General features: G+C 40.9%; 1 protein-coding gene across 14 annotated transcripts in view; it reads right to left on the reverse strand.

Annotated features, from left to right (window-relative positions):
- The window catches only part of WFDC11 (WAP four-disulfide core domain 11), a 57236-nt gene that overhangs the window by 13374 nt on the left and 25469 nt on the right, over nt 1-18393 (reverse strand). For 13 of the 14 annotated variants that reach the window (XR_013365393.1, XM_077873364.1, XM_077873357.1 and 10 more), the window contains 2 exons: nt 12427-12581; nt 11321-11463 (listed from right to left, as the gene is read on the reverse strand). Coding sequence is in view for 12 of the 14 variants with exons in the window: in XM_077873364.1 (XP_077729490.1) it covers nt 11321-11463; nt 12427-12511 (228 nt within the window). In the remaining 2 variants the exon portion in view is untranslated. Of the gene's footprint in view, nt 1-11320; nt 11464-12422; nt 12582-18393 lie in introns of all 14 variants that reach the window. The other variant, XR_013365392.1, reaches the window with a different exon arrangement.

Below are 18393 nucleotides of genomic sequence, written 5' to 3' on the forward strand. Positions count from 1 at the left end.
TGCAAGATACATCCACGAAGGCAAAAGAAACAAAAGCAAAAATGAACTATTGGGACTTCATCAAGATAAGAAGCTTTTGCACAGCAAAGGATACAGTCAACAAAACTCAAAGACAACCTACAGAATGGGAGAGGATATTTGCAAATGACATATCAGATAAAGGGCTAGTTTCCAAGATCTATAAAGAACTTATTAAACTCAACACCAAAGAAACAAACAATCCAATCATGAAATGGGCAAAAGACATGAAGAGAAATCTCACGGAGGAAGACATAGACATGGCCAACATGCATATGAGAAAATGCTCTGCATCACTTGCCATCAGGGAAATACAAATCAAAACCACAATGAGATACCACCTCACACCGGTGAGAATGGGGCAAATTAACAAGGCAGGAAACAACAAATGTTGGAGGGGATGCGGAGAAAAGGGAACCCTCTTACACTGTTGGTGGGAATGTGAACTGGTGCAGCCACTCTGGAAAACTGTGTGGAGGTTCCTCAAAGAGTTAAAAATAGATCTGCCCTACGACCCAGCAATTGCACTGTTGGGGATTTACCCCAAAGATACAGATGCAGTGAAACGCCGGGACACCTGCACCCCGATGTTTCTAGCAGCAATGTCCACAATAGCCAAACTGTGGAAGGAGCCTCGGTCTCCATCGAAAGATGAATGGATAAAGAAGATGTGGTTTATGTATACAATGGAATATTACTCAGCTATTAAAAATGACAAATACCCACAATTTGCTTCAACGTGGATGGAACTGGAGGGTATTATGCTGAGTGAAGTAAGTCAGTCGGAGAAGGACAAACATTATATGTTCTCATTCATTTGGGGAATATAAATATAGTGAAAGGGAATATAAGGGAAGGGAGAAGAAATGTGTGGGAAATATCAGAAAGGGAGACAGAACGTAAAGACTGCTAACTCTGGGAAAGGAACTAGGGATGATAGAAGGGGAGGAGGGCGGGGGGTGGGAGTGAATGGGTGACGGGCACTGGGGGTTATTCTGTATGGTAGTAAATTGAACACCAATAAAAAATAAATAAAAAAAAAAGAAAACCCAAAAGCCTCCATCCCAAGATTGCTAGAACTCATACAGCAATTTGGCAAAGTGGCAGGATACAAAATCAATGCCCAGAAGTCAGTGGCACTTCTATACACTAACAATGAGACTGAAGAAAGAGAAATTAAGGAGTCAATCCCATTTACAATTGCACCCAAAAGCATAAGATACCTAGGAATAAACCTCACCAAAGAGGTAAAGGATCTATACCCTAAAAACTACAGAACACTTCTGAAAGGAATTGAGGAAGACACAAAGAGATGGGAAAATGTTCCACGCTCATGGATTGGCAGAATTAATATTGTGAAAATGTCAATGTTACCCAGGGCAATTTACACGTTTAATGCAACCCCTATCAAAATACCGTGGACTTTCTTCAGAGAGTTGGAACAAATTATTTTAAGATTTGTGTGGAATCAGAAAAGACCCCGAATAGCCAAGACCCCTTGCCATAGCTGGGGGCATCACAATGCCAGATTTCAGGTTGTACCACAAAGCTGTGGTCATCAAGACAGTGTGGTACTGGCACAAAAACAGACACATAGATCAATGGAACAGAATAGAGAACCCAGAAGTGGACCCTCAACTTTATGGTCAACTAATATTCGACAAAGGAGGAAAGACTATCCATTGGAAGAAAGACAGTCTCTTCAATAAATGGTGCTGGGAAAATTGGACATCCACATGCAGAAGAATGAAACGAGACCACTCTCTTTCACCATACACAAAGATAAACTCAAAATGGATGAAAGATCTAAATGTGAGACAAGATTCCATCAAAATTCTAGAGGAGAACACAGGCAACACTCCTTTTGCACTTTGCCACAGTAACTTCTTGCAATACATCCACGAAGGCAAGAGAAATAAAAGCAAAAATGAACTATTGGGACTTCATCAAGATAAGAAGCTTTTGCACAGCAAAATATACAGTCAACAAAACTCAAAGACAACCTACAGAATGGGAGAAGATATTTGCAAATGACATATCAGATAAAGGGCTAGTTTCCAAGATCTATAAAGAACTTATTAAACTCAACACCAAAGAAACAAACAATCCAATCATGAAATGGGCAAAAGACATGAAGAGAAATCTCACAGAGGAAGACATAGACATGGCCTACATGCATAGGAGAAAATGCTCTACATCACTTGCCATCAGGGAAATACAAATCAAAACCACACCGAGACACCACCTCACACCAGTGAGAGTAGGGAAAATTAACAAGACAGGAAACCACAAATGTTGGAGAGGATGCGGAGAAAGGGGAACCCTCTTGCACTGTTGGTGGGAATGTGAACTGGTGCAGCCACTCTGGAAAACTGTGTGGAGGTTCCTCAAAGAGTTAAAAATAGATCTGCCCTACCACCCAGCAATTGCACTTCTGGGGATTTACCCCAAAGATTCAGATACAATGAAACACCGGGACACCTGCACCCCGATGTTTCTAGCAGCAATGTCCACAATAGCCAAACTGTGGAAGGAGCCTCGGTTTCCATCGAAAGATGAGTGGATAAGGAGGATGTGGTTTATGTATACAATGGAATATTACTCAGCCATTAGAAACGACAAATACCCACCATTTGCTTCGACGTGGATGGAACTGGAGGGTATTATGCTGAGTGAAGTAAGTCAGTCGGAGAAGGACAAACATTATATGTTCTCATTCATTTGGGGAATATAAATATAGTGAAAGGGAATATAAGGGAAGGGAGAAGAAATGTGTGGGAAATATCAGAAAGGGAGACAGAACGTAAAGACTGCTAACTCTGGGAAAGGAACTAGGGATGATAGAAGGGGAGGAGGGTGGGGGGTGAGTGAATGGGTTACGGGCACTGGGGGTTATTCTGTATGTTAGTACATTGAACACCAATAAAAAATAAATTAAAAAAAAAAGAATAGGTAAGTCCATACAGACAAAGCAGAGGGCCTGGGGCTGCAGGATAGGAAAACATGGGGTGACTGTCTAGTGGGTTCACATTCCATTTGGGAGTGATGAACAGGTTTAGGGGACCAAGGGGGATGGTTGCACAATGGTGAATGTACTAAATACCACAGAAATGAACACATTAAAATGGTTAATTGAAAAAAATAAATAAAAAATAAAATAAAATGGTTAAAAAAAAAAAAAAGAAACGACAAATACCCACCATTTGCTTTGACGTGGATGGAACTGGAGGGTATTATGCTGAGTGAAGTAAGTCAATTGGAGAAGGACAAACATTGTATGTTCTCATTCATTTGGGGAATATAAATAATAGTGAAAGGGAATATAAGGGAAGGGAGAAGAAACGTGTGGGAAATATTAGAAAGGGAGACAGAACATAAAGACTCCTAAATCTGGGAAACGAACTAGGGGTGGTGGAAGGGGAGGAGGGCGGGGGGGTGGGGGTGGTGAATGGGTGAGGGGCACTGAGGGGGGCACTTGACGGGATGAGCACTGGGTGTTATTCTGTATGTTGGCAAATTGAACACCAACAAAAAATAAATTTATTATTAAAAAAAATAAGTCAATCAGAAAAGGACAAACATTATATGGTCTCATTCATTTGGGGAATATAAAAATTAGTGAAATGGAATAAAGGGAAAGGAGTGAAAATATCAGTGAGAGTGACAAAGCATGAGTGACACCTAACTCTGGGAATAGAACAAGGGGTAGTGGAAGGGGAGGTGGGCAGGGGGTTGGGGTGACTGGGTGATGGGCATTAAGGGGGGCACTTGGTGGGATGAGTACTGGGTGTTATGCTATATGTTGGCAAATTGAACTCCAATAAAAATAATTTAAAAAAACAAATATTTGAGGTTAAATAATAAACTGTCTTAACAAACAAACAAACAAAAAAAGAATTTATGAATGGACTAAGTTTACAAAGGTCATAGGACTGTCCCAGTGTATGATGCTGACAAATATTGGGGTCAGTTTCAACTCCCCATCTGACCTAGCACAAAACATATGAACATTCCTCTGCTTCTCAAATTTTTATAGGCAATAGAGGGCTGATTCCTGCCCATTATCTCCAGACTTACACCGTGGTGCCTTAAAAGGCTTGAGGAAATTGACACTCATCCTCTGTTGAGTTAAACATGATTTATACATGTTTAATTACAAAACTAATACATACATGTGTGTGTGTATATATAGGTATACCAGCATACAGAATGTATTTATTTATTTATACTTACAATGCCTACTTGACTCTTAAGCCCATTATTCTACCTTTTTTATATTAGTCTAAAAAATAAAATATTTATTTTATTTTATTTATTTTAAATATTTTATTTTTCCCTGATATTCTAAAAAATAAAACAGGCTGTGGGGTGCCTGGGTCATTCAATCGGTTAAACATCTGACTCTTAGTTTCTGTGCAAGTCATGATCTTAGGTTCATGAGATTGAGCCTTGGGTCAGTCTCCCTGCTCAGCTTGAGGTTTGCTTGACATTCTCTCTCTCCTTTTCCCTCTGCCCCTCCCTCTGCCGCTCACTCTCAAATAAATAAATATATCTTTTTAAAAAAAGATTTTGGTTGTATATGTTCAACATAATATATTATCTAGGTAATCAGTAATTAGTACAATGCAAATGCTTAACAATAGGTTTTTATTTTAAATAAGATATATACAATTATGGAACACCACATTTTGAAATATTTACCGGATTAAATGAGAGTGGGACAAGATGGGTAACAAAGGGTGGATGACTCCGAAAGAGAAAACAATCGATTAATTATATTAAATTTGCAAAATATGGTAATGCAAAGAGACACGCCTTAATTCTCTGCATTTAGATTATCATACTTTTTTAAAATGTTACTTTTCTTTTTTTCCTGTAAATTATCATATCATTAAAAATGTAGGAAAAAATTATTTGCAAAGGAGGGGGTTAGTTATGTGAGGGGAGGAGTGATCTGCAGAAGCCCAAGTCTGACAAAGAACAGGCAGACAAGGTAAGGGCAGACAAGGGGAAGAAACAAGGCTCCTTGTTTGCCCAGTAAAAGCAAGGAGCCAAGGGTAACAACCCAACTCTCCAGAGAAGTCTGTGCCAGACTGAGAGCCCTCCATTCTAGCCAATCATGTCAACCAAGCTCTGCTGCTCATCCTGCTCTTCTGTATGCTGCTGCTGCAAGTCCAGGGAGGGTACCATGAACTGAAGAGGAAGCCAAGTAGGTGATGCCCTAGTGGACAAAAAGGGGAAGGAGGCCAGGAGGGACTATGTCCCTTTTGAGGAGAACCTGGGAATTGGAACCTAACAGCACATTCTGCTCAGACTACAGCACTTGGTCCTCTCAAACCATGGCCCTCTGGCCCCTTTACCCAGCTCTGGGAATATGATGTGGATGGAAGGGGAACTTATATCTTTTGATTCTCCATTCCAAATACCCAGATACAAATGGTACATACAGAAGTGAGGGGTATATAATGGCCTGAGAATCACAAGGGGAAACCAAACAACTGTTCTTGGATTTCTGCACATAGGTGACACGTTACATCCAGAAATGTTGGTGGGAGTAGGTACAGAATGAAAGGACCCCGGGAAAGCAAGTTTTGGGGTGTACAGAGTCATGTCCAAGTTATCATTGGAGGTACCAGGATGGTGACAGTGGAAGGGAAATAGTGCAAGTGATATTTTCTGGGGAAGGGCAAGGGCCCTGGAGTCAGTGACAATGACAGGAGAGAGAGGGCAAAGTGGCAAGTCATCTTCCTCTCTGGACCCTGCAAATTCTGGAGAGTGGGGAGGGTCTGCAGGATGTCTCAGACTCTGCTGAGTTCTCAGAGTGTAGATTCTATGGGGCAACTTCCTCAAGGCCATGACTAACATGGGAGACAGGGTCCTGGCTGCAGAGTATGGAGACGGACCAGCAAGGCCAGGTATTGAGATCTCTTTCCCCCAAGAGATCTCAGTACCTGGGCTTGCTGGTCCGTCTCCCCCCCGCCCCCGCGCCCCCCCCCCCACCCCCGCCAGGCCCCTGAGGCTCAACTTCACTGTTGATCTGCTCACTGAACCGGTACTCTCAGGGGAGAAACTGCTCATGTGTGATATCTCCCAAACTAACAAGAACACTCCTTAACCTGGATCAGAAAGGCCAAGTAGAACATGAGGGAGGTGGGGCTAGACATTGGTCACAGAGTAGGAGGCCCACAATGAGGCCTCTTCTTAATTGATCCACACCATACTATTCTTCTTATTCTCCTTGTGAGGTTCAGATTACTGTCCCTTTAAAACAATGAGGAAAACTAATCCAAGGGAAGTTAAGTAATATGCTCAAGGCCAAGAGATTGAGAGACCATGATAGGCTGGAGGGGGATGCTTGCCTGGACTCCCTGTTTGCTCACTGCTCCTCCACTATGGTAAAAACATGGCCATGGAAGTGAATGCCTTCACTAACATCTCCCACCACATCCTCCACCAGAACGGCCACTCTTGGGATGGGGCCTGGAATGGGAACCAGAACTTGAGACACCAGTGCCTTCCATCAATTTAAAGGTCCACACTTTTCCGCAATCCCCCTCCATATAGTCTCACTCTCTCTCTTTATTAATCCAGGAAAAGGCTACACAGTAGAGAACAGGGGGCTCATGGTGATGCTACCAAGGATTAATTGCCTATTGAGGGTAGCTATAGGTGTTGCCCATGGTCTCATGGTGAATCAGTGGACCTTAATCATTGGACAGACTCCTGACCACTCTGTGCCAGCAGAGAGGCTCTGAGGTGGTCGTGGGACTAAATCCAGAGACTGGGTCACATAGGCCCAGTGGAAACATGGAGTCAAGTGCAAAGAACTCAGGAAGGCAAGCAGGCCTTGCTGGAGGCAGGTGTACACTCCAGTCCAGTGCTTCCTGCTGGGCAGCAGGGAAGGATTGTCCAGAGGAGGAAACCTGCCTCTTTCAGGCCAGAGCCTCTGGCCCACCTCAGAAGCATCCCAGGGCTCCTAGTATTAGAGGAGCTTCTCCACCTCTCCTAGGAGCTGCACTTGACCAGGAGGTCTTAGGAAAGAGAGATCAAGATCAAGCAGCAGCACAGACATCATCAGATGTAGATGGGCAGTAAGAGCATGCTCTGCAGGAACTCTTTCTTAGTGCTTCCTCACATAGCCTGACTCTGCAAGCATCTTCCCAGTGCTTGGCCATGCCCCAAACACCCTGGGAGAGACTATTAAGAAAGGCAAAGTTTCTGCCAGGGCCCATATAGGAAATGAGCTCTCACATCCATATCTAGTGTTCCCTATCATGTGACTACACCATGCTGCCAGCTGACCTATTTCTTGCCCCAGCGTGAGCACCTTGGACTATGAATTCTACTGGAAACAGCTGGTCTTCTCCATCAGGACAGCTGGTGTCCCAGCCTGTGTTCTACAGAGCTCTCTCGACACTCCACCCCACCCAGTGACAAAGAGGCTACAGCTACCCAGCCTGTGTTCTACAGAGCTCTCTCGACACTCCACCCCACCCAGTGACAAAGAGGCTACAGCTAGAATGCTTTGGCTGGGAGGAATGTTTCCCTGGTCAGCACTCCATGTTCTGTCCTATGGAATAGCTGTGTGCCCCTGTGGTAGGGCGAGTGGGGGAGTGAGACCCCTACAAGGACTGAATCTCACGGAGGTAGAGGAAGGAGCAAATGTACATTCTGCCATGACCTGGTGTCCAAACACCGAGTCCTGGCCTGCAGAGAATCATTGATCAGGCTGCTCTGTGTGACAAACACACAGCCTCACAGTTGCCATGGCTTCTGCATTGATTATTCTTTTCTCATCCTCCAGTCATGCTCCTTCTCTATGTTAGTACATATGAGAGATTCTAGAAGTATCCTCCTGCCTCATACACCCACGATGTTGGTTAGTTTCTACCTGATTTCCATCCTTTGGCTCCTCCCACTGCTCACAGGTGGGTCCATACTGATGCCTTCACCCCAAAGTGCATCCCATCTCTGCTTCTGGTGATAGTACATGTGATAGCAAAGCCAGGGTGCCTAATTAAGGAGCTACAGGAAGTTATCTGGGATGCAAGGGTTGGGTTTAGGTGTTAAGTGCAATATCTGTCACCATGAATTGCCCATCAGCCCAAATATAATTAGTATGGGCATGACATGCAAGATTCAAGGAAAGCTCTAAGCCTAAAATCCTACCATTATAATTACATTCTCTAGGAGTGTATAGCCATCAGTGAGTGTAGTGTAGTGTCTGTCCAGTGCTTTAGCTTGGGAAGGCTCACTGCTGAGTGGGTGTAAGATGGTAGAAGAGCCTAAGTGAGAGGACACCATGCATCTGATATCTGAGGCTATTCTGGGTCACTGTTGCTGAGGATATGGTGGTCCCTTTTTATGCAGATTCAGGTTTCTTTTATGGATGAAATATTTTCTTGGATTATAGGTTTTTTTCTTTTAACTTTGTTTTTAATATTTTCAAGGCCTGTGGGTGTCCACTTGTGCTGTTTGTCTTCTTTTTTTAAGATTTTTTAAATAAATTTATTTTTTATTGGTGTGCAATTTGCCAACATATAGAATAACACTCAGTGCTCATCCCATCAAGTGCCCCCCTCAGTGCCCGTCACCCAGTCACCCCAACCCCCACCCACCTCCCTTTCTACCACCCCTAGTTCGTTTCCCAGAGTTAGGAGTCTCTCATGTTCTGTCTCCCTTTCTGATATTTCCCACTCATTTTTTCTCCTTTCCCCTTTATTCCCTTTCACTATTTTTTATATTCCCCAAATGAATGAGACCATATAATGTTTGTCCTTCTCCGATTGACTTATTTCACTCAGCATAATACCCTCCAGTTCCATCCACGTCAAAGCAAATGGTGGGTATTTGTCGTTTCTTTTTTTTTTAATAAAATAATTTTTTATTGGTGTTCAATTTACCAACATACAGAATTACACCCAGTGCTCATCCCGTCAAGTGTCCCCCTCAGTGCCCGTCACCCACTCACCCCCACCCCCCGCCCTCCTCCCCTTCCACCACCCCTAGTTCGTTTCCCAGAGTTAGGAGTCTTTATGTTCTGTCTCCCTTTCTGATATTTCCCACACATTTCTTCTCCCTTCCCTTATATTCCCTTTCACTATTATTTATATTCCCCAAATGAATGAGACCATATAATGTTTGTTCTTCTCCGATTGACTTATTTCACTCAGAATAATACCCCCCAGTTCCATCCACGTGGAAGCAAATGGTGGGTATTTGTCGTTTCTAATGGCTGAGTAATAATCTCACATCTTCTTTATCCATTCATCTTTCAATAAACACTGAGGCTCCTTCCACAGTTTGGCTATTGTGGACATTGCTGCTAGAAACATCGGGATGCAGGTGTCCCAGCGTTTCATTGTATCTGTATCTTTGGGGTAAATCCCTAGCAGTGCAATTGCTGGGTCGTAGGGCAGATCTATTTTTAACTCTTTGAGGAACCTCCACACAGTTTTCCAGAGTGGCTGCACCAGTTCACATTCCCACCAACAGTGCAAGAGGGTTCCCTTTCTCCTCATCCTCTCCAACATTTGTTGTTTGTTTGTGATATTTTTCCATTAACTTTATAACATCTTGTTTTAATAGACCAACAGAGACAATTCTATGCTCAAATTGTTCTAGGCTTTGGTCACTGGGAGCTTGTTAAGGTTGGTTCCTGTTTTGCATTCTTTGACTTTAAGAGCATTTCCTTACTTTCTGACCCTGTAAAATACTCCAGTTTCATTTTGTATTTTCTAAGCCTATTTCTAGAATCAGCCATTTCACCAAGAAGCCTTCACCCATTTATTGGAGAATGATAATAAAAAACAAGATCTAGGCTCCTGGTGTATTTATTGCTACCATGGTATCACTGCTTCCAGGCATAGCCAGGAAATACATACATGTGCAACTAATCCATGTCTACACAGTCATCTATTTTACTTCTGTATCAGTCTCTCTGTATATATATATTGAGCTGAATGTGGGTTCATATTGATGTCTCTGACTCAAATCCTGGGGCTCATTCTAGCCTTCCATTTTGCTTATTTGTAACTTCTTTTCTCTTACAGTTAGAAACATGGCTCATATCATCCCCACTTATTTGCTTATTTGTTCAATCTTATATCCATGTAAAGTCGTTTTAGAATTGATTACCCGTGGGCATCTGGGTGGCTCAGTTGGTTAAGTGTTCAACTCTTTTTTTTTTACGTGTTCAACTCTTAATTTTGGTCCAGGTCATGATCTCAGAATAGTGAGATCAAGCCCCATGTCCATCTCCAACCTGGGTATAAGGTCTGCTTGGGATTCTCTCTCTCCCTCTCCCTCTACCCGTTCAACCTGCTCATGCATGCTTTCTCTCTCTCTCTCTCTCAAAAAAAAAAAAAAGTGTTGTTTACCCATACCTTGTGAGAAACAAATTTACCAGAGACCTGCTCGCTAAAAAAAAAAAAAAAAAAGAAAAAAAAAAAAATTAAAGGGCTACTTGCCAGTTACCCACATTAAAATGAAGTACGAGAAATAAATAAACTTCTATTCTGTGAAACCCTGGAGATTAGCTTATCAGTTCTAAGGTAAGCAACTGAGGAAGCAAGAGATAAAAGCTATGTAGCCTGTAGGATGGGGACAATATTGGGGGATGTAATAGGGCAATCAAAGATAGTGGAATGGAGTTGAAAAAGCTGAAAGCTACTATTGATAAATGAGTTTATTTGTCTAGGATTTGCTCTTGCCCAGCCCTTAGTGTGAACAGACTGGTATCCTGCTGGGAGTTTAGGGTTTTAGACTTCATGCAAAGATTTTCTGCAAGACACAAATGTTATATACTCAAAAGCTAAGGGAACTCTGAGGAACAAGCATTCATTCCCAAGCCTAATATTATCTATCTCCACCAGACCCTGGGACATGAGCACTTTATGCAATGATAAGAATTGTCCACTTCTGGTGTGGTGAGATGAGTCTGGTTTATGAAACAGAGGAAGGTAGAGATTTGTGGCCTGGTTGGGCCAAAAAAGTTCATGGAAAGGTCTGACTATGGAGGCCTTGGGTAGAAATTTGTAAAAAAGAAAAAAAAAATAGGAAAAGAGAAAATGATTGCATAATATAATGAGGACAACATAGGCATTGATTATATAATGAAAGCAACAATGTGCCCTAAGCTGGTGTCTTGGCTTATTCACCAGTGAGCTGATGTCCAGGCTTAGGGTACATTGTCTTCCATTATTTTTGTTCCTAAGATGTGGGATGCCTCAATCTTCTCTTTACGAATAACAGCATCTGGGAATCAGTGAAGACCCATGCCCAAGCACACTTCCCAACTCACCTCATTTTTCCAGCAGATGTTTCCACAATAGGTCCAGCAGCATGTGTAATTTTTGTTTGAACATCTAAGGGCTCTAGAACACTTCCTGGTACATTCAATGACATTGGGTTCTCCCCAGCACTCCTCAATGAGCCTTTCATCCCCTGTAATTGACATGAGATGGAAAGAGACTGACAGAGGCCACATAGCCAAGGTGGGAAGAGAAGTCCTTCATCAGCTTAACAGCCCCTCCTAGAATCCAAGCCCCACCAAGCCCTACCCAGGTATTCATCTGCCTTATGAGAATATCCCTCTGCTGAGGCTCCTCATTACATCTTCATAGATCTCTGCCTTTTCTGCTCCCCTAGGCCTCTGGGCCCTCATCAAACATCCTGGAGATAGAACTCAGAATACCCCCACATTCTTGTGTCCTCCTATAAAATCTACATTTCTGTAACAGGAGACCTCAAGGCCCAAGGCAGCCTCTAGCCTCTTTATACCTATTCGCTAATGTGGGAAGCCAGACCAGGGAGAATATGGAAAAGATTCTCTCCTTTTCTCTTCTCTTTCTTGCTGATCCTGCTTTAAGAACAGCTTCCCACCAAATTCTTCTCTCTCTCACCCAATTTTCTTGGCACCCTCCACTGATTCCAATTTCTCATCATATGGCCCCCAACTCTGACCCACCAGGGACACATCTCATGTCTCTTTTCTATCTTTTCACATTCTAAAAGACCATACCCACTGAAACTTAGGGTATATATTAAGAAATCCCCCTATAGTATTCAGTAAAGTACTCACAGCTAAGACACAGAGCTTCTGGAAGTATGGAAAGATATGGTATCCTGATATGGAAAAATATTATATCCTTGTAACTTACGGAATAAAAGGTGACAGGTACCCATTACCATTTTCAAGATTGGAAGAAGCAGCAGCAAAGGACCTCAATTTGGTCATTTCTTAGATCTCTATGCACAAAAAAGTCTCTGAATCTCCAATAGGTGACCCAGGGAAGGTGGGGCCTGAGTCCTGAGTCAGGTGTGCCAGACATAATACCCTTCACTTGTCCAGGATCAAGCACAGTATCCCCATCTCCCAGTATCCCCACCCCCAGTCTAATCACCTACTGCTATGTTTTTCCTTCAGCACTCCCAGCACAGACAGTAGCACCATACAGAAGAATATCATGAGTTGAGGTGTCCAGAGCTTCATGATGCTGACCGTATGTGTCTGAATATATATTGTCAGGATGTTGTTTTCCCTTTCCAGTTGCTGCTGGAGACTGAGAGATATAAACAGAATTGTAAGGCAAAAAGAAATGTTTATAGAATTTCTTTACTCTTTGTCTACCTATTCCTCCTTGCCTCCATCCACTCAACAACAGGCACACACCTAAGGTGAGCATTGGCTTTGCTAAAATGTTTCTCCACATTGCACATTTCATGCCTCCCTTTTGTAGAAAAAAATTATTTTAAAAAGATATTGCCTTCCCTTAATTAAAAGATAATTCAAATCCAGCTGATAAAATTCTTAAAATAAAAAAGTACAGAAAAGACAATCAAATATTTACTTCTAGTAAATCCACTATATTGGTGTATGTTATTCTGTCTTCTATATGTGCACATAAAACTGCAATCATATCAAGCTTGATGTCTATATCTTGATTTTTTATTTAAAAATGTGTAACAAGATATTAGAGGTGACTGAGTGGCTCAGTCAGTTAAGTGTCTGACTCTTGATTTAGGGTCAGGTTATGATCTCGGGGTCATGAAATTGAGCCTGTGTTAGGGTCCATGCTGAGCTTGAAGCCTACTTAAGATTCTTTCTCTCCATCTCCCTCTGCCACTCTCCTACCCCCCAATTTGTGTGCTCTCTCTATATATAAAAAAATGATAATAAATTTTTTTAATTAAAATGTGTAACAGTATCAAAATTAAAGTTTTGGCCAAGACCCTTGGATAGCGCCTAAAATGAGTTTGTGAGACAGATCAACTTAGAGTTTAAAGAAAATCTGCTCAAAAATCACCTTGCAAAAAATATGTCAAATACCTGGCCATTTTCCACGTTTAAAACAAGTCAGGATTTTAAGAGTTACCAAGTATTTTTTTGGCCATCTTTCTCTCTTGTTTTTAAAGGATGTTGTGCTCTTTTAATTCCAAGTCACTAGAAAGGCTTTAAGATTACCTCACATAGAGCTTTATATGTGCCCCAAGGTTTTGTGGAGACATAGTGGCACATGTATAAGTCACAACAGAGAAACAAAGAGTAAAAGACTGGCTGAAGTGACCTATAACTTGCACTATGGCATTTGATAGGGCAATGTACACAAGAAAGCCACTATGGGTTTGCACTAGATTCGTGTCAGGCAGGCTGCCTAGGAAGGACATGGAACCTCAGCAGAAGGAGTAGAAAGTGAGTGGCCAGATTCCTAGGGTCTGGAAAAGGTGTCAGAAAGGAGGTAGATTCATCCATATCAAGACAACCACAGGGAAGAAATTTCCATCAGTTGGGGTTGAGGGAAGACTTAACTCATGAAACCACCCATTACAGAATCAACTTTAAGTAATACCAAGCCCAGAAAGTACAAAGCACAAAGGTACAGTACTCCCTGCTGTTCTGACCTCCTCATTCCTTCTCCCTTCTCTACTTCCAAAATGGCACTTAGCCAGCTGTAGGAGAGGAAACTGGCCACTCTCTTCCCCAATCCTGGGTTCCTAGGTATGGGGGAAGCCACGATTTTAATTCAATTTTAGTATTTCGACTGTTGCATGGGCTTAGACTTTTTTCATATATTCTAAATTTAGGCAGTGTCTAGAAAAGTCAAGTTCTATACCCAAGCTCTATATAGAGGAAGGAAAAGAAGTAGCTTTAATGAGTAAGTTTAAATGAGACAAAGGACAAGCTTTTCAACACATTATCAATAATACTCCCTGTGAAAATTTTCCCAATATACTAGTTACACATATCACTCATATTTTCCCATTGATAAGACATCTGAGGGCAGGGGGTGGGGGTGACTGGGTGGCAGGCACTTAGGGTGGCACTTGACGGGATGAGCACTGGGTGTTATTCTGTATGTGGGCAAATTGAACACCAATAAAAAATAAATTTATTATTTAAAAAAATAATAAATAAATAAATAAGACATCTGAAAATTTGTAATTTCTCTTTGTTAGGAAAAAAAACTCAGTAGGAACCATCTTGCAACTAAAATTCAGTTAAATCCAGTATTAGCTTTAGAGTACAAATGTATAGCTCTAGAAGTTCTGAGTAAAGGGTACTGCCTCTTTCAAACCCTACATAGTAGTTGCCAGTTTTCTTCTTCATTAAGATTGTTAGTGTTAACCAGGGCAATTTACACGTTTAATGCAATCCCTATCAAAATACCATGGACTTTCTTCAGAGAGTTAGAACAAATTATTTTAAGATTTGTGTGGAATCAGAAAAGACCCCAAAGAGCCAGGGGAATTTAAAAAAGAAAACCATAGCTGGGGCCATCACAATGCCAGATTTCAGGTTGTACTACAAAGCTGTGGTCATCAAGACAGTGTGGTACTGGCACAAAAACAGACACATAGATCAATGGAACAGAATAGAGAATCCAGAAGTGGACCCTCAACTTTATGGTCAACTAATATTCGACAAAGGAGGAAAGACTATCCATTGGAAAAAAGACAGTCTCTTCAATAAATGGTGCTGGGAAAATTGGACATCCACATGCAGAAGAATGAAACTAGATCACTCTCTTTCACGATACACAAAGATAAACTCAAAATGGATGAAAGATCTAAATGTGAGACAAGATTCCATCAAAATCCTAGAGAGGAACACAGGCAACACCCTTTTTGAACTTGGTCACAGTAACTTCTTGCAAGATACATCCATGAAGGCAAGAGAAACAAAAGCAAAAATGAACTATTGAGACGTCATCAAGATAAGAAGCTTTTGCACAGCAAAATATACAGTCAACAAAACTAAAAGACAACCTACAGAATGGGAGAAGATATTTGCAAATGACGTAGCAGATAAAGGGCTAGTTTCTAAGATTTATAAAGAACTTATTAAACTCAACACCAAAGAAACAAACAATCCAATCATGAAATGGGCAAAAGACATGAAGAGAAATCTCACAGAGGAAGACATAGACATGGCCAACAAGCACATGAGAAAATGCTCTGCATCACTTGCCATCAGGGAAATACAAATTAAAACCACACCGAGACACCACCTCACATCAGTGAGAATGGGGAAAATTAACAAGGCAGGAAACCACAAATGTTGGAGAGGATGTGGAGAAAAGGGAACCCTCTCACACTGTTGGTGGGAATGTGAACTGGTGCAGCCACTCTGGAAAACTGTGTGGAGGTTCCTCAAAGAGTTAAAAATAGATCTGCCCTACACCCAGCAATTGCACTGCTGGGGATTTACCCCAAAGATTCAGATGCAATGAAACGCCGGGACACCTGCACCCCGATGTTTCTAGCAGCAATGTCCACAATAGCCAAACTGTAGAAGGAGCCTTGGTGTCCATCGAAAGATGAATGGATAAAGAAGATGTGGTTTATGTATACAATGGAATATTACTCAGCCATTAGAAACGACAAATACCCACCATTTGCTTCGACGTGGATGGAACTGGAGGGTATTATGCTGAGTGAAATCAGTCAATCGGAGAAGCACAAACAGTGTATGTTCTCATTCATTTGGGGAATATAAACAATAGTGAAAGGGAATAAAGAGGAAAGGAGAAAAATGAGTGGGAAATATCAGAAAGGGAGACAGAACATAAAGACTCCTAACTCTGGGAAACGAACTAGGGGTGGTGGAAGGGGAGGAGGGCGGGGGGTGGGGGTGAATGGGTGACGGGCACTGAGGGGGCCACTTGACGGGATAAGCACTGGGTGTTATTCTGTATGTTGGCAAATTGAACACCAAAAAAAATAAATTTATTATTAAAAAAAAGAGACAAAAACCCCTGAAAAAAACTAGAAAAAAAATAAATATGATTGATTCTTTAAAAAAAAAAAAAAGATTGGTTTATTCTACCAATATTATGCACATCTTGTCTTGCCATAAAAAAGAAATTCTCTCCCACTTGTTACCACACTGAAGACCGTCAATACTATATAGGACAGAGAATGAAACATGGGTATTGGAGTCAGACAGACCTGGGCCTGAAACCCAGCACCAATGCATTGAGCTTAATTTAAATTTTGGAATTGGCTTACCTACCACCTAACTTCTCAAAGCCTCAGTTTCCTCACCTGTAACATGCTGGAATCCACATTGCAAATGTTCAATCTATAAAGCACGGACCATAGTCTGGCACATGGAATGTGCCAAATAAATGGCCTTTATTGTTACTATTAGGCTCAGACTCTTTTCTCTAGAGGAGTGATTGTTAATCTCATTAACTTTATTGTAATCTTTTTGTTTAAAAAAAAACACTATTTAACCATTTGAAATTAATTCTGGTGAGTGGGGGTCCATATTTCACTCATCTGTCTTAAATTTATTCATCCCACAAATATTTATATTTAGTGACTACTACAAGCCACTCTTCTAAGCACTGAGGATACAGTAATGGACAAAATTACAAAAACCTCTGCCCTTGTAAAGCTTATATTCTAGGACAGGGGATAGAAGATAAACAAGACACTCAAAAGGATAAATACATAATAATAGATGGACATCAATGTGAAGGAGGAAAGATAAAGATAAAGATAAAGAGGATCTAGGACCTGGAATGCAGAATATGCAAAATAAGTGCTGGCTGTTATTTTAGGGAGATCACTGGTGATAAGATTCAGGGTTCTGAAGGAAGAGATTAAATACTATTCCCCCAAATTCTCAGTCTTCTCCCCACTTCTCTCTGACTCCCAGCCTGGTGCTTCACACTCCTGAGGCCAAACAGAAGGGCAGATAAAGGAAACAAAGACAAAGGAGAAGTCTGGATACTATGAATTATACAGTCACAGGGGAGTAATTGTCTCTTTCTCAGCAAGTGACCAATTTCCCTTCAGTCTTTATTTTTGCTTCCACTTTTTCAACAAAGCAGAAGATAACTTTCATACACATTGGTTGAAATCTCTTCAAATGCTCAAAAATAGACATAATATATAGAGACGTTTCCAAAGGGGCAAAATTCTTTAAGAGGTCTTATTCTCTTCTTTGGCACAAGTGAAAAGTTATAAAATAGGAAGATAAAATTTGAGGAATATGGACCATTAGATGAGTTGCCTTTAAATTATTAAGAACTATTATTTGGAAATAATTTCAAAGTTATAACAGTAAAAATAGTATAAAAAGCATCCGTATACCATTTGCTCAGAATCATCTATTTTAGGTATTCATCCATAATTACCTCCTCTGTCTCTTCCTTCTTCCCTCTTACATATATGTGTATATATATATATATATATATATATATATATGTATTATATTTTATTTATATATATAATATATTTATGTATTTTTTATATTTTATATTTAGAAATAATATTTCTGTATTACAATACTCTACATTATAATTACAATTGTACAATACAATTACAATACAATACTCAAAAATTCTCTTACATGATCATAGTACAATCAACTTCATTAAATTTAACATTGAAAAAATATACTTTTATTCATTTACTAAGCTACCATAAGTATTCCATTTTATAAATTCACCCAACAGTGTCCTTTGTCTCTTATGACATTGAAATTTTTGAAGAATACAGTCAAACTTTTCTTTTAGTTGAACATTCTTCATTTTGGGGTTTGTCTGAAATTTCTTCATGGTTAGACTCAGCTTATACAGGGTCAGTGGGGATGCTATCTAGGCAATAATCCTTCTCAGGATACTACACATGAAGGGACACAGTATTCATCTACATCATCTTTCTTTCTTGGTTTCTCCATTTTTTAAAAGATTTTATTTATTTATTTGAGAAAGAAATGGAGAGCATGAACAGGGAAGGGGGCAAAGGGAGAGAGAGAGGGAGGGGCAAACTCCCCCCTGAGCAGGTAGCCTGTCATGGGCTAGATCCCAGGATCCTGGGATCGTGACCTGAGCCAAAGGCACTTGCTTAACCACTTAACTGACT

This window comes from Canis aureus, chromosome 26 (genome assembly GCF_053574225.1).
Source record: "Canis aureus isolate CA01 chromosome 26, VMU_Caureus_v.1.0, whole genome shotgun sequence".
Lineage (NCBI taxonomy): Eukaryota > Metazoa > Chordata > Mammalia > Carnivora > Canidae > Canis > Canis aureus.